Here is a 15,434-nt window from a genome sequence, read left to right as displayed (position 1 = left end):
AGAAGTGTTTCATTTAATAGAACACACACACAATGTATTAGTGTGTATTTGCTCCATACAGTTTTGGTACAAGTTGTACATTAATTCAACCAATAGTCACTGAGTATCTGTTATGCTCCAAGTATCTTGGGGTTTATAAAGCCGAATGAAATGTGGTCCTTGTTCATTGAATCTTGGTGTTTTACCTTTCCAGGTGTACTTGCTTTTTAACAAGAGGTCGATAACCCTAGCTGTGTATCATCAGTACCTGGGGAGCTTGTTAAACATACACCTGCCCAGGTTTCAGCTCTTAGAAAGATTCTGATAAGAGGCAGAACCCAAGGTGTGTGTGGCTTTCACAAAAAAACTCCCCAGGTAAATCTGGTGCACGACCAGGACTAAGAAGCACCATTTTACACTAAGAAGGGACCAACTACAGGAACACAGCCACGAGGCAAACGGGGTGGGGGTGGGGTGCCTTTGAAATGTACAGCATGAGCAGTGAGCTAAAGTCGCTTCTAAGGCTGTTTCTCTCTACCTCCAAGGTTTTGGAATGGATAGTTACCGTCTGAAACACAACCCGGATGGCAGAGTCAAGCCCAGCCTTTTAGCACAACAAGCAAAACTGCGGCATAGGACTAAGAACTGCAGCCTAAGCTCATCCCCAAAGCACCCCCCCGCCCAACACGCTGTCATCATGTCCAACTCACACGAAACACGGTCATTTGTGAACATTTTTTGATTGGAAAGTAATTCAGGCCAGAGGCAACCCCTCCACCCACCCCCCCATTTTTTTTTTTTTTTTTCTCTAACCAAAGGAACACAGTAACTCAGGAGTGGAAGGTATTTGGCAGGTGCTTGTTTGGAAGTGAATTGAATCCAACTCTTAGAGCGTGACCATACACCAGTATGCTATATTTACACAAGGTTTCAGGTACATCAAAGAACACATACCACGTACATGGAAGAAGGAACAAGGCAAGCAGCCCCGGGCCCACCCCCTCCCAGCTTGTGAATAGGACACTGGCGGTACTTCAGGGGCCAGAACCCATACAGTGATTCACTGACCAGCTTCCTTCATTCATTCATTTGTGAAACGCGCCTAGGACTCAGAGGCCAGGCAGAGGAGGCAGTTCCTTCCGTCGGTGGGCTGAAAGGAATCTAAGGCTGGGCTCTCGTGCGCGCACCTTGCCCTGGCGGCTGGCGGTCCAGCTCCGCGGGCCTTCCCGGGCGGGCGTGGCTTCTGCGCGCGGACACTGGCGGCAGGAACTACGCGTCCCGGCAGTCCGCGGGGCGGTGGGCGGAGCGGGGCCGGGGGCGGGGGCCGCGAGGGGGCATTGTGTCGGCGAGCGCCGAGCTGCGTTTGTCTGCTCCAGGTGCTCGCCGAGCGAGCGCTGCGGACGCCGGTCCGGGGCTGCGAGTGTCAGCGGCGGCGGCGGCGGCCCCGGCGGGAGGCGGAGGAACGGCACCGCGCGCCTGCTGGTCGCGATCGCTGGCAGGGGCCGGTGTGCCGGGGGCGCACCATGCAGAGGGGCGCTCGGCGCCCTGACGACCCCTCGCGAGGAAGAGAGGCCGGGGCCGCGTTGGGGCGGCGGAGAGCATGAGGGAGGCCGGCGGGCTGCTGAGCTCCGGGCGCTGCTAGGGAGCGGCGTGCGCTGCACACTCGCCGGGGCGCGGCGGAGGGCGGGGAGCGGATCGCCGGGAGCTGTTCTGATTTCCGACGCGCACGCGAGGGGCCGGTAGCGACCCCGGCCCCCGCGCCGGCCGACATGGGCAACGCGGGGAGCATGGATTCGCAGCAGACCGATTTCAGGGCGCACAACGTGCCTTTGAAGCTGCCGATGCCCGAGCCAGGGGAACTGGAGGAGCGATTTGCCATCGTGCTGGTGAGTGTGAGGCGGCCGGGCGTGGGGCCCCGACCTGCGGCGCGGCGGACCCCCGGCCCCTCCCCTTCTGCGCCCCGCGCGACCTCCTGTCCCCTGGGGAGGCGCCCACCCTCCCCATTGTGGCCGCCCTCACCTCGCCTCTCCTCTTTTCCCCCGAAGTCCCCCGCGCCCAGCCAGCCTCCAGGTCCTGGGATGGGGGCCCCGGGCTGACTGCCCCGCCGGCCCCGAACCCATTGTCTGGCGGGAGAGGCACCTCGCGGCGCGTGTGCCCGGGAGGTGCGGCGTGGGCGTGAAGGGAAGGTGGCGTGGGCCGGGTGGAGGCGGCTGCAAGCCGCTAAGGTTTTTTTGTTTGTTTAAAAAAGAAAAAAAAATCGCGAGCCCCTTTCCTCAGGCGCCCAGCCCAGGGCCTTCAGGGTCCCAGGCAGATGGGCGCAGGTGGCCGGCCGAAGACGCCGCGCGGGGCGGGGAGCGGACGCGAACTTGGAGGGCGGATGTCGCGGCTTGGGCGAGGGGGAGCTTCCCCAAAAGAGAGAGAGGAGACCGGCAGCTGTTGGCTGCCCTGGTCCCTCAGCGAGGAGGGGGCTCCGAAACCCAGGCGGGAGAGAAGGGCCCTGGGCGGGGCAGAACCTCAGCGTCTTCTCCTTGGTCTTAAATCTTAAACCACAAAAATGTGCAGTTTTGCGGGTACGTGTTGCGAGCTGTCCTGACTGCTCGGGCGACCCCTCCCCCTGCACACCCAGACAAATCCCCCGCTGCCTCCCGCGGTCCCTCTCCCTCAGCACCTCGCATCCTACGCTCTGAAGACCTCTGTCTTTGCCCCTTTCCTGCTGGGACTGTTTGTGGGCCCCTCCCAGCCCGAGCCTGGCGAGCTGCAGAGGGTGTGGCGCTTCGCCCTTGTCCCAGCCAGGGGCTGTACTGCGTTTGGTCCCAAGAATTCTAGTTCCAGTGTCCCAATCTCTTAAGGGAGGTTGGGAGGGCAGCGGGCAAGATGGGTCCCATTCCTATTCCTCAAACTCGGACATCTCTCTCTGCCTGGCTGGTTATCCTTACAACCCGCCCGGAGAGAGAGAGAGAGAAACTTGGGATGGAGGCAGTCGGCGATTGTGATTGTGATTGCCTGCGGGGCTTTTTGGCTTGTACCCTAACTACTTTGGGAAAGGACTGGAGTGCTAGGTCAGAAATCGGTCGTCCGAGGTCTGAACTCTGAGCGTTTGGATGGCCTTGGAAAGGGACTGGTCTGCTCTGGGCGTACTATTCTGGAGGGCAGGTTAGCTTTGTGCTCTTGGGGAGAATGGAGGCCACCTGGAAATTGTGCGGCTGTCGGGGAGACAGAGGAGGTTGCCTGTCTTGCTTTGCATTTTCTGTGATCTCCCCCAGCTGCTCACCCTGTGCAAGATGGGACACTCTGAAATGAAACAGCTTAGGCTTAATTGCTTCTCAAGGCAGCCTGGGTGCATACTTGACCGGTTTTTGCAAAGACAAACGTTTCTCTTCAAAATGCTCCTCGTACCAGACCTATGGCTCTGGGTTTTCTGTTTTCCCGTCCATGTGTGTTGTCTGTGTCTGAATATTTGTGGTGGAGGAGCCAGGGACCCAGGGAAACCAGTGCAGCAGCCATAATAATAACAATAATGCAATTAAGTTCTGCTCAACTGGGATAGCAGTTTTTTTTGCATGAGCGTTCAGTTACCCTGCTGATTAATAACACATGGGATGGATGAATCTTCAGAAAAATAATGTCTCCTCATTAACATGGTGGGTTTGTGTTGCTATGAAGTCTGGCAGTCGCTAATTTAGGATGTAGACGTTTATGGTTGAACATCACAGGCTCCTTGGGGGCGTTGGTTGTTGTGGCTACTTTTACTCTCCTGTGTGTCACACACAGTTACTGGATTCAGTTCTTTGTAAGATTGTTTACAACAGTCTAAGCATCTCCAACAAAAAAGCAAAAACAAAAGACACACAGACTTTTCCTGAAGAGATAAAGCTTTTGGGCAAGTCTCAGCTCCAGGACCTTCTTGTTAAGATGCCCTTGGACCACTAAAGTGGGGTTTACTTTTTGAGTCAGCTCCAGTAGCTCTTGGGAAATCACTGGGAAGAGTTAGAAGGACTCCCTCCTGAATATCACCACCGGCTGATAGAGGTCCCAAGTGTCCGGGATTTATTTTGTGGTCAGTCAATTCTTTTTTGAAGTTGTGTAAGTGATTCTCTTAACTTTGATTTTCTTCTGCCTAAGAAATCAGTTCACCCATTCAATTCTGGACATTAAGCTGGCATGCCAGACGGTTTTAGGTGGCAGAGGTCTGAGTACTTAATGCAGAAGAATACCATTCAATAGTGGGAACTGAGTTGTCCTTGCTTCCAATTTTATTTTCTTACATAGTAAAGATCCTGTATGTGTTTTTGGAAGGAGAACTAGATAGTAATACTGTGCAGAAAAGTGTACAAGCAACTCATTGTAAGTATGGCATACATCAATAATTAACGAGCTGTTTCAGGCTAGGAAAACAGTTCCTTCTAGGCTCCAGCATATTTAAAGCCCTGGGGAAGGGGTAAACAAAATGAAGGAAGTCCACCTTATTGCTTGTTAGGAAAGCCTTAGGACAGAGCAAAACTCTGAGTGGCTGTTCCCCTTCCTGCCCCCTTCACCAGTTTCTATGGGTTAAATTGTACAAGTCTATGAAATGAGTGAGTATGCATTGGAAAGGACAGAGTAGGAGACTATTGGGTAATATCATTGGAGGGATAACTTTTAAAGGGAATAGTTTTTGTTCTTAAATAGAAGAAAATGAATTACTGGACTTGCCACCTGCACCCATCTGCCCGGGACCCTGAAGTAATGAGTGCAGTAAGTACTATTGGCTCCAAATCGTAGGGGTTTACTTCTCCTAAGGAGAGTCTCTCCTCCTTTGCATCTGTTTTGAGCATTATTGTACGAATTATTACAAAACTTAGATTTAAGGGCAAAGATGATTGACTTAATGTATACATGTATAGTTTTCACTTTTGTATCTGCCTTTGTGTGTACATTGGTGGGATTTGACACTCAGTGGAAGTGTTTCTCGTAAATTAAAAATTCAGTCATCTACGTGAATCTTGCTGCTTTTAGGGTATACATTTGACACAGGTATATCATTAGCCTGTTTTTTTGGGCTCTATGATTCATGATTAAATTTGTGGTTCTCCACTGTGTTTCTTAAACATTGTCTAATTCTGGGGGTTACACACACGAATAGTCCTTTGCTTTATTTTCAAAGATGATGCTGTGAAGTGATTCTTGGAAGGTACTGAGCACAGCTGATGTTCTTTGTCCAAGAATCCTCCTTTTCTGAGTACATACCCCATAATATTCACTAGTCATTTTCTAGCTGCCGCTGCTGACAACTTAAAATATAAGTCTTCAGATGCCTCTGTTGAGGAGCTGTCCTCAGAATTCTTTCTTTGATCTTCAGAAAAAAGGATAAATTTAAGTCTTCTGTCTTAGCTGCTGTATCTCTGGGATATCAGGTATTAGGCAGCACAGCAAACAGATTAAAAAAAGACAGATTAGGAAGTAATGGTTTAGGGCAGTATTATCCTAGGTTTGATATCAGGAATTGCTTTTGGTATCTGGTGAATTTGAGTCAATTTCCTTTTCATCCCTTTCCAGGTTGAACATAGTCATTTTAAGGAGTGGGACATTGCAGAGTACTTACTCTGAGTAGGCCGGGTACTTAGAGATTCTCACCTAATCCTCACAGTAGCTAGAGCCATCAGCAACATTAGGGATGTGTAAATGATTAGCTAAAGTGTCTGAAGTCATACAGTTATTAAATAACCAATCTGGGATTTCCACCAGATTTGGATCTCTGTTCCACACTTTACTGGGCCCCAGCATTGCATTATGCTTCTTTAGGCCTGGAATTATGAAGGGGGTTAAAAAAAAAAAAGGCTCTTAACTACCAGTAAAAACAAAAAAAACAAAACAAAACAAAACAAAAAAACAAGCCTATTAATTCTGATAAATGCAAGTTTTAAACTATATCAAATTGGCAGAAATTTCTCAGAAGTCACCAAAGTGGGGTGCATTGGTATTTGCCTTTAGGTGTCAAATTTTCTGGCATCTGCACTGTGCTCTTCCCTTTTTTGGCATGGAGTGAACAACGGATTTGGTCCATAAGTCTTGTCTATAGCTTTTCCTTTCCAGGCAGACTCTCCCTAGGTTGGAAAATTTAGATTTTCTAAACCAGAGGGAAGACACAACCTATCATTGCAATGCTTGCACTCCAAATGTAATTACCTATGAAAGGGACAAGGAAGGTCAAGTTTTAACACTGAAGTGGATTGCCACTGCAAGGTGGTATTCCCTTTCAGCCTCTTCCAAGGAGAGCACCTGCCGTGAAGTCTGTTGAACAGATGGATGAGTGGGAGTAGAGTGAAGCCATCAGATGCTGCTGATTTGTTTTCTCAGATCCTTTCTCCTGTTGTGAAGGAAAGAGAGTGTGGAAAGGGGGCGGAGTGTTGTCACTTTGAACCATTGCAGTTTCACCCTAGGCAGTAACTCCCTGTGTTTTCCTCCAAAGTGGGAATAGATGCTTAGGGCTGTGCATATCATCATTATCAGCGTGCACTTCCCCTCCTCATAATGCCAATAAAAACTGTGAAAATAGATCTCAGTGTCTAGGATAGAAGATGATCAAAAGGTATTCACTGAATACAATTATTTGGCTCCATTGGGAACCTGGAAGCTGTATTAACTGGTGAAATCTGGGAAGTTTGCTCACTGTTAAATCCTTAAGGGTTAAGAATAACTTTTGCTTGTGTCCTATCATTTGGAAAAGAGAATTGGCCTGAGGGTCAGGAGAACTGGATTTAAGGATCTTCATCAGCTGCACCAGCTTGGGCAAGTTAAAATCTTTGCCTGATCCTTGTAAATAGAAATAAAATTTGGCATAACTGTTGGGATGTTGTGAGGATGATGGAAATTATGGTAGTTGAAAGTGTAACATTTGCAGAACATAATACATGGTGAACTATTAGCTGACTTTGCGTTTTGAAGAATTTATGTGTGGGAAAGTGTGTAGCCATGTTCTAGAGAGTAGAATTGCCCAGGGTCAGTAACTGTGAACCTAAGGGAAAGTATTCTAACATTTAGAGTTGTCAAGAAATCAACATTGAGCTGTCCATTAGAGTTGTTTAGGCAGAGTTGCATGAACCATGTTGGTGGCCAGAAGCCCTTCCAAACCTAAAGTATTGCAAGGGTGGTCTTGGCTCGAAAGGAACCCTCCTTGGAGTGAGTGTCATGTGCAAGTTCAGGACTTAGAATCATAGGACCTGAGAGTAGGGAAGGGTGTCTTCGTAGGTCTCTCCTCAGCTCAAAGATTGAAGAAAAAAAAAAGTAGTTCTGGAAATGCATTAACCTTGTAAGAACTGTGTCCTGAAGGACTTGGTCTTACTGAATTGTGCTCTTCATTTCAACCTTAAGGCTTGGAGAATAAGGACAAGGCAGAGTGAGCTCCCTGTTCTTTGTACTTAAGCAGGTAATCTGTCCCAACAGTGGCTAATGCAAGAGGCGCTGACTGTAAGTGTCCATCTCTTCTTTGCAAGAGGGCTGTGGTACCTGGAATCCTTTGAACAAAGTAGTGAATCCTTGTTGACAAAATGAAACAAACCAAAAACCCACCAACCTGGAAGAGCTTAAGGAGCAAAGATGAGTTATAAGCTATGCAGGGGCCTGGCAGGTCCCCTATTGTGGAGCAGCTCGTTTTGGAGTCCTATACTCCGCAAATGAGAAGGGTATCCCCAGGCCTCGGTCCTTGGTTTCTTTAGAAAGGCTTCCTGCATCTTTTTAGCACTTAACTTGAACCCTGGGGGCCGAGCTAGCTCAGCTCTTGTTTTCCTTTTAAAATTCTGTCCACACTGCAGGATGATTTTCATCTCGCCTCCCTGGTCACCCCATCCTCCTCTCCAGAACTCTGTTTCAACATAACACTGGTCCCCAGCTGATACAATTTGGAAGCAATGCCCATGGAAAACTGATAATCCAGAATGTTGTGTCATGGACTGTGATTCCACTAAGGCTCACAGGTGTAGACCTGCATGGCTGGGAGTCCCCAAACTGCGAAATACCAAGTGCTTCCTTGGAGGTGTCATGGTATTTGGTGTTGACAGATAGAAGTGCACTTCATTTTCCATTTTTTAAAAAACAAAGGCTTGCCCATCAGTGCTCACAGGTGGGCACCTTACCCAGAACTCTCTGTGGTTTCTAGTTTCTTAGATTTTCTAGGACATAGTGGCTATGGTTTCTGTGATCCCTGCTCAATCTTCAGTGCTTTTGGCAACTGGTCACTGCCTTAATAACTCTTAATCCACATGTAACCTTAGTCTACTTTAAGCTGAAGAAACGCTGCCCTATATCTGTTGTCACGAAGCTGAAAGCCTGGAGATGCTTAGGCCCTGCTGCCTCCAGAACTGAGCTCCCTTGATTCCTGTGCAGCAGATGGTGCCCATAACCTGGCTTACACTAAGAGCTTGTTGACTTTGGGAAGGTGTCAGATAGTTCACATTTTGGACGGTGTGCCTGGTGCTGGACGCTAAGATGTGACTGATGGTTCCTGAAAATAACAGATCTCATCTGTCTCATGTGTTTCGTAGATGGAGAGTTTGCTCAGGAACCTGGCTCCTTCCTTGGTTGTCTTTTCTTTTTCCTTTTTTAATTTTTTATTTATTTGAAAGCTAGAGTTACACAGAGGAGGAGAGGCGGGATGGAGGTGGGGAGGAGGGAGGTAGTCTTCCATCCGCTGTTCACTCCCCAGTTGGCCGCAACAGCTGGAGCTGTGCCAATCCGAAGCCAGGAACCAGCAGCCTCTTCTGGGTCTCCCATGTGGGTGCAGGGGCCCAAGGATTTGGGCCATCCTCTACTGCTTTCCCAGGCCACAGCAGAGAGCTGGATGGGAAGTAGAACAGCCAGGTCTCGAACCGGCGCCCATCTGGGATGCCAGCACTGCAGGCAGCAGCTTTACCTGCTACTCCACAGCGCCGGCCCCTCCTTGGTTGTCTTTTCTCCATGGAACTTTGAGGGCACTTTCTTTGGGGTAGAATAAGGAAGTGATTGATAGAACGGTGATTCTCAAACTTGGCTGCATTTTGACATTCCCTAGGGGAGCCCCAGAAACACTGATGCTTGGGGCTCCCTCTCCTGAAATTGTGATAAATTTGACTAGGGTATAACCTGAGCATTGGGATTTGTAAAAGCTTTCAAGAAGATTTAAATGTGAAACCCAGGTTGAGAGCCACTGTGCTACAGTGCTCTCCTGCTCTGTAAATTAGAACTGGTGAAAAATGTGTATATATGAAAGAGATTGTTGAAGAAATAAGAGAAAATTTGGAAAAGTAAACAAAGTGGAGAAAAAAAAAGTTGTTTAAGAAATACAAATATTTTTCCTGGGGCTGCCACTGTGGTGCAGCAGTTAAAGCCGCCACCCGCGGTGCTGGCATCCCATGTGGGTGCCGGTTTGTGTCCCGGCTGCTCCACTTCCGATCCAGCTCTCTGCTATGGCCTGGGAAAGCAGTAGAAGTTGGGCCCCTGCACCTACGTGGGAGACTTGGAAGAAGCTCCTGGCTCCTGCGTTGGATCAGCTCAAATCCCACTGTTGCAGCCATCTGGAGAGTGAACCAGTGGATGGAAGACCTCTGTCTCTGTCTCTGCCTCGGCCTTTCTATAACTCTGCCTTTCAAATAAATAAATAAATCTTAAAGAAAAAACAAATATTTTTCCTAGAGAAACATAGAAGACTAGGTTCAAAATCTATTAGATGGTGTAATTATTTACTGTTTAGGAAATGACCATCAAATGATCAAAATGAAAAATTTCAGGGAAAGTTCTGTATAGTATGGTTGACATTAAATAGCAACCCTCAGCTGTACCTCTGGAGTAGAATAATCAATACATCAAATGTATTTTTGCTTGGGCCTCCATTCTCAAGCCTAATTGTTTGTTGGTTCAATGCAGGCCTTCTGCTTTGATCTCTGGTTTTACCACTTACAAAGACTTGATGAGCTTGGCTTCCTGGAGTGAAATTCAAATACAGTTGTGAAATGTAAACAACATTCATTTATTAAGAATCCTATAATCAAGGCAAATTGGCATGCTTATATAAGCAATTAGCTTTGAGAATAGAAAGATAAATAGGATGCTAGGTCAAGAATGAGCTGATTGTTCGCAGTGCAAGACTCTAGTCACTCCTTTATTAGCTATAACATAAGCAAATAGACATTCCTCTTATAATCTGGAGCATTTATGGTTTGGGGTTTGAGGGCAGCATATGTGGTTTTCTGGAACTGAGAGAAGCAATTATTGTCTCATTTTCATTTAGAAATATAAGAAAATCTTTCAAGGAAATGTAGGTAGTTGATTTATGACTGGATACATTTTTCTGGTAATTGGGAACAGAGTGAGGGGAGGTATGGATTTAGATAGAATGTTAAAGGAAGGTAAAGAGGACTATTTTATAATGGCAGAAACATTGTACATTTTTCTCATCTGCTTTCATTAAATAATGTTATGTAATATTCTCATGCATATATATATATATATGCACTATGGTAACTAATAGAACATGATCAGATTTGTACCATGGCAACACCTACTTTGCCCAGTAAGTTCAATGCCATCAAATGTCTTATTGGTGAAAGCTGGAGAACCCAAACATAAAGATGCTGAATCAGGTGCATGGCTTTATAGGTCAGTTTGATTTCTGGTCCTTTTAATCCCTGATGTTGTCAGCTTTCCACTCCTTCCAATGAACCTTTCTCTTTTTGGTGACAGTGGGTTATTTGACTAATGTGGGTTCTTTATTCCAATGGGCTTCTGCCTGGTGAGCCTAGGATGCTGATTCAGTACTAATGTCTTGGGATCAGGGTGTCACACACTTGGAATTGTTGATTCCTTGACATCTGAATGCAAACGCAGAGACCACTTAGAGCTGTGAGGCCTCCTGTGTGTGTGGAACCCTTGCATATGCCAGTGTTCAGCCTCGGCACACTACTTTCCCAGCAGAGTGTGTGAGTCTCAGATGAGACTTTTTGGAAAACATTGGTTTGGCACAGAAGTCTCCCAATTACTGGTGAGTTTCTCAGGCCCCAATTGGCATTTAATGAAACAGTTCTTTAACATTAGACAAAGATTTTTGTTATTTTACTAATAATTAGAAATTTCAAGTTTGGTTCCTTGTAATTCTCCTATTGATAATGTAGAAATTTAGCAATTTTTGTTTGTTTCAAAGGATCTTGCCTGGTCATCTTTTAAAAAAATAATTTCCCTGGGGTCAGTAATGTGGTGCAGTGGGTAAAATCACCACCTGTGACACCAGCATCCCATATGGGCACTGGTTCAAGGCTTAGCTGCTCCACTTTGGATCCAGCTCCCTGCTTATGGCCGGGGGAAAGGAGGGGAAGATGGCCCAAGTGCTTGGGCCCCTGCTACCCATTTGTGAGACGTGGAAGAAGCTCCTGGCTTCACCGTTGCAGCTGTCTGGGGAGTGAATCATCTCTCTCTCTCTCTTCTGCCTCTCCTTCTGTCTCTGTAACTCTTTCAAATAAATAAATACATCTTAAAATCTTTACCCAAGTTGGGCATGTCGTTGTAACCAACCCTCAGCTCAGGAATTAGTCTCACCCTCCAAGCAGTTTTTCAAATGTGGTTGGACTTGGGTCCTGGCCTTCCCAGCCAGGCACTCAGTTGAACTTACTTTCCCAGTGGCCATGCTTACATGGAAGAAAGGAGCCACAGGATTGTGCCTTGTGGTCTGATTCTAAATGATTTCGAACCATGAGGTTTCCACCATTTCCTTTGAGAGACTTCCTATGGCCAAGTAGGCCTAACCATTAGGAAACATTGAGATCACAGTGTCTTCTGGCTGCTTTTAGTTATATCATCATTGATAACCTTAATGGTATTTTTGAGTGTATGTATAAAATGTTTTTCATTTTGACATAGATCCTAGAGTAAAGCATAACTGGGGAGGGATTTCCACAGTGAAAATGAGCATTTGCAATTTTGAGCATCAGTGCTTGGAATTATATACTTACACAGAAGTTTTGTGTTTTTCCTTTCAACTTAAATTCCTGTTATCTTTTATCTTTTCTTGGTGAATCTGGAAATATTAATAATACTATGAATTTCATCATGTTCATTTTGCCCATCAAAGCACTGTTAGACGTTATTCCAGACATTGATGTTTCTTGTTGATGGTTTGCCTCCCTTATTCTCCTGCAGTTTGTGTCCCTCCTAGCCTTCTCATTGAAGCTGGCCACAGTTTGGCCAGACCTGTCTCCTCTTGTGTTTCTTTATAGGTCTCTGAGTTTGCTTTACTCCTGCCCTCCTCCCCCCAAGCAAGTCTGCACTTGCTCTCCTTTGTATCTTTTCTCATGATGATTCCCTGCTTAAATGGGCTCCCTTGGCGGGCTCTGCCTGCTGACACTGTGTGCAGCCCTCAAGGTCCTTCCAAAATCCCACCTTTTCCAAGTGTCCTTGGAGGCCCACTGAACTCAAGGGAGGTGGGAAAAACAACTCTGCTCCCTTTGATCTCTTTATAGTACGAATTAGCTCTCTTAGGAGGTACTTGGGACTATAAACTAAGGAGATGCTTTTATGTATAGCTTTGTAGCCTGCATCACATTCTTAGCCATCTGCTTGTCTTTGTTTTATCTTCCAGTTGGCATTGCAGGCTCCTGGAAGGCAAGCAGCAAGTCTTACAGGTCCTGGCAGCTTTTCTTTTTTCCATGCAGTGCTTGGCCCAGGGAAGGTCTCGGCAGATAATTACCGACTTGATTAGAGAAGCTGCCTGCTCACAGAGGGCTGGGAATTTGAGTAGCTACTGGGGAACCTAGTTAACTGACCACACTTGGCTGACTGTTAATTGCACACACCTTGCCTTTGTGTTGAAATGACACTTTGTCACAGATCCTTATTCATCTTGGTATTCCCCGTATCACTTGCTTATAGTCAGTGTCCAGGAACACTGAGTGTTTGATAACAACTTGGCTTCTTGCTTTACTGGACTCTCATTTTTAAAAAAAAGCTGCTTGGCTTGTTCTTTGTTGTAAAAAACTTTTCCAAAATGTATTTGTTTGAGAGACAGAGAGAAAAGAGAGAACAGGCAGTTGAGAGAACACACTCTGATCTGTTGGTTCACTCCCCAAATGCCCACAATGGTTGAGGGCTGGGCTGGACTGGACTGAGCCAAAGCCAGGGGCCAGAAACTCAAACCAAGTCTCCCACATGAGAGGCAGGAACCCAATTACTTGAACCAGCGCTGCTTCTACTCAGGGTATGTGTTGGCAGAAAAGCTGGAGTCGGGAGCTGGAGCTGAGTATGAAACTCAGGTACTCCATCTGATACCAAATGTGGGGTTCTGACCAGCATCTTAACTGCTAGGCCAAATGCCTGCCCTTTCACTTGGCTGTTTACGGAATACTTGGGAGTTTGGGGAAGAAAAAGAGGGTAGTTGCAATGACCAAAGAAAATTGATGGCTTGTCAGCATTGTTAAGCTGGATGTCATAACTACTGTCATTGAGTAAGTGGATGTCACAGAAGGAAAGAAGGAAGGGGCTTAAGTGAGATGCATTCCTTTTTTTATTTATTTATTTATTTATTTTTTTATTTAGAGTGAGGCAAATTTAAATGAGCAGCATTCCTTGTTTGGGCACTTGAGCACTGGTCTGTTTGCATAGTGCTCTCAGACTGCCTTCTGTATCTAAGGGTTTTTGTTAAATGATACTCACAGGGCATGACATTGGGTGCCTGGAAGATAAATTAGAAGGCTGAGGTTTGTGCTTCTGTTTTAGGACTTGCTACAGCAATTCCCCAGAGCATCCTACTGTGGAAGAAGGTGATGTTCATGAGCACGCTTGTGCTCAGTCAGGTGCTTTCTGTGCATTATCTCTGATGTACCTGATGACCTGCTGAGAGAGCGAGCTTCTGTCTTCTTTTGACAGGTGGAAGAGTGGGGCTCTGAGTGATTAAGTGGCCACTCCCAGATAGTGGAGGCAGGAGTTGAATGCAGGCATGTCTGATGTGAGAACTTGACTTTTCTGTTGTCCTGTACTGTGTATGTTTTCTGAGTTATTGGATGCCATCTGTTCCTTGTTCATTTTCCATATACCCTCTGATAAATGCATTAACTATACATTATCTATTTTGTCTGAGTCCAGTGTGTGTTATCTGCTGCAGAAACTGACCTTGGTCTCAAGGGGCTCAGGAGTAGCTGGGAAAACAACAACAAAACAAGCTTTGAGAGCTGCCTCATCAGTGTAGATGGAGATACATTAAACTTCGAGGGTTAGAGAGCAAATCCTTTTTGTGTGCTTTGTGTGTCCTGTTTTGAAATTCCAGCTCAGTTCCAACCACTGCTACACTGCACTTTTTTCCTGCTATATTGTGCACTTTTGCTCCTTAGGTACAGTTTATGAAGGGCTTATACTTCAATCAGACAGCCCCAGAAGTATTTATTGAGTACTTACTGTGTGCATGACAATGTTGTGGGCACTGCAGGATGAAGTGCAGGACAAGACTGGCTGTCTGAGGAATTTAGAGCTTAGTGGGAGACGGCAGTGGGGAAGTTGGACAGGAAAGGGGTGCAGAGGTCCACAGATGCAACTGTTCATATGCTGGCAAGTGCTGATATGGGAGGAATAAAACAGGGGTGGGGTGGGGGGAAGGGCAGGGGCGGGGAGCCCTTTCAGTTAAGATCTGTGTGAGGAGCAGGCAGCCAGCATGTGATGAGAGAAGAGCCCTCTGGCAGGAGCAGCCCAGTGCCTTTAGTTTCTCCCCCTGCTCTCAGGCTGGGGTTCTGCGGACCCTGGGGCCAGTGCAGAGAATAGCTTGTGGATGTGCTCAGCCTGGTGGGCTTCAGGCCTTGCCTAAGGGGAGAAACCTCAGTGTAGAAGCTCAGGAGTCTGACCCCTCTGATTGTGTTAGCCTAACAGAGCTGTTGCTGCTAAGTGGCTTTGTGCAGGTACCGTTCTGCTTCTTGTTGAATTCAGATGATTGTCTTAGCGAATTATCATTTCAGGACTGTCATTGTTCAGCTCTTGGGGCACCTGGTTTGAGAATGGAGTATTTGGTTAGTATGAGCAGTTTCTCCGGGAAGGTGCTCTGACTGCAGATTCTTAGAACGGCCTGTTTTATCTGCTGAAAGCCACGCGTGGATCTGGGGCAGGCAAGATAGACAGAAATTACTTTATTGCTGTAACTTGCTACTGGCTGTGGCTCAAATCCTTTCTTTTTTCTCTTTCCATTAAACAATTGTTGAATTTTAAGGGCATCTAAGGATTTTATATAGACATTCAATTTGGTGAAAGTTGTTATGTAGTTAAAATTATCTCTCAAATCCTCTTAAGTTGCTCATAAAAGTAAGAGTCTGTACTGAAATAACCCTAGGAGGTCATTCTTATGCACATTGAACTTCAGAGCCTTTGAGCTTGACTAAAGGAGAGGCCACAAAAGCAAAGTGTGTGTACAGATGCCTGGGCATTCAGGCCCCTGTGCCTGCTGGACTCCAGACCTCCAGCAGTGGCTAGAGAATGGC

The 15,434-nt window shown here is 46.6% G+C and overlaps 1 protein-coding gene across 10 annotated transcripts in view; it reads left to right on the top strand.

Moving 5' to 3' along the window:
* The first annotated feature begins 1,731 nt into the window (after positions 1-1,731).
* The window catches only part of FMNL2 (formin like 2), a 337,175-nt gene continuing 323,472 nt past the window's right edge, over positions 1,732-15,434 (top strand). For all 10 annotated transcript variants that reach the window (XM_051849554.3, XM_051849553.3, XM_051849548.3 and 7 more), the window contains exon 1: positions 1,732-1,865. In XM_051849554.3, coding sequence (XP_051705514.1) covers positions 1,749-1,865 — 117 coding nt within the window. In that variant the 5' untranslated portion in view covers positions 1,732-1,748. The remainder of the gene's footprint in view (positions 1,866-15,434) is intronic.

This window comes from Oryctolagus cuniculus, chromosome 3 (genome assembly GCF_051225735.1).
Source record: "Oryctolagus cuniculus isolate XC-2025 breed Fujian yellow rabbit chromosome 3, ASM5122573v1, whole genome shotgun sequence".
Classification (NCBI taxonomy): domain Eukaryota; kingdom Metazoa; phylum Chordata; class Mammalia; order Lagomorpha; family Leporidae; genus Oryctolagus; species Oryctolagus cuniculus.
The sequence above is the reverse complement of the archived record's forward strand: the minus strand, read 5'-3'. Positions and strand labels throughout refer to the sequence as shown.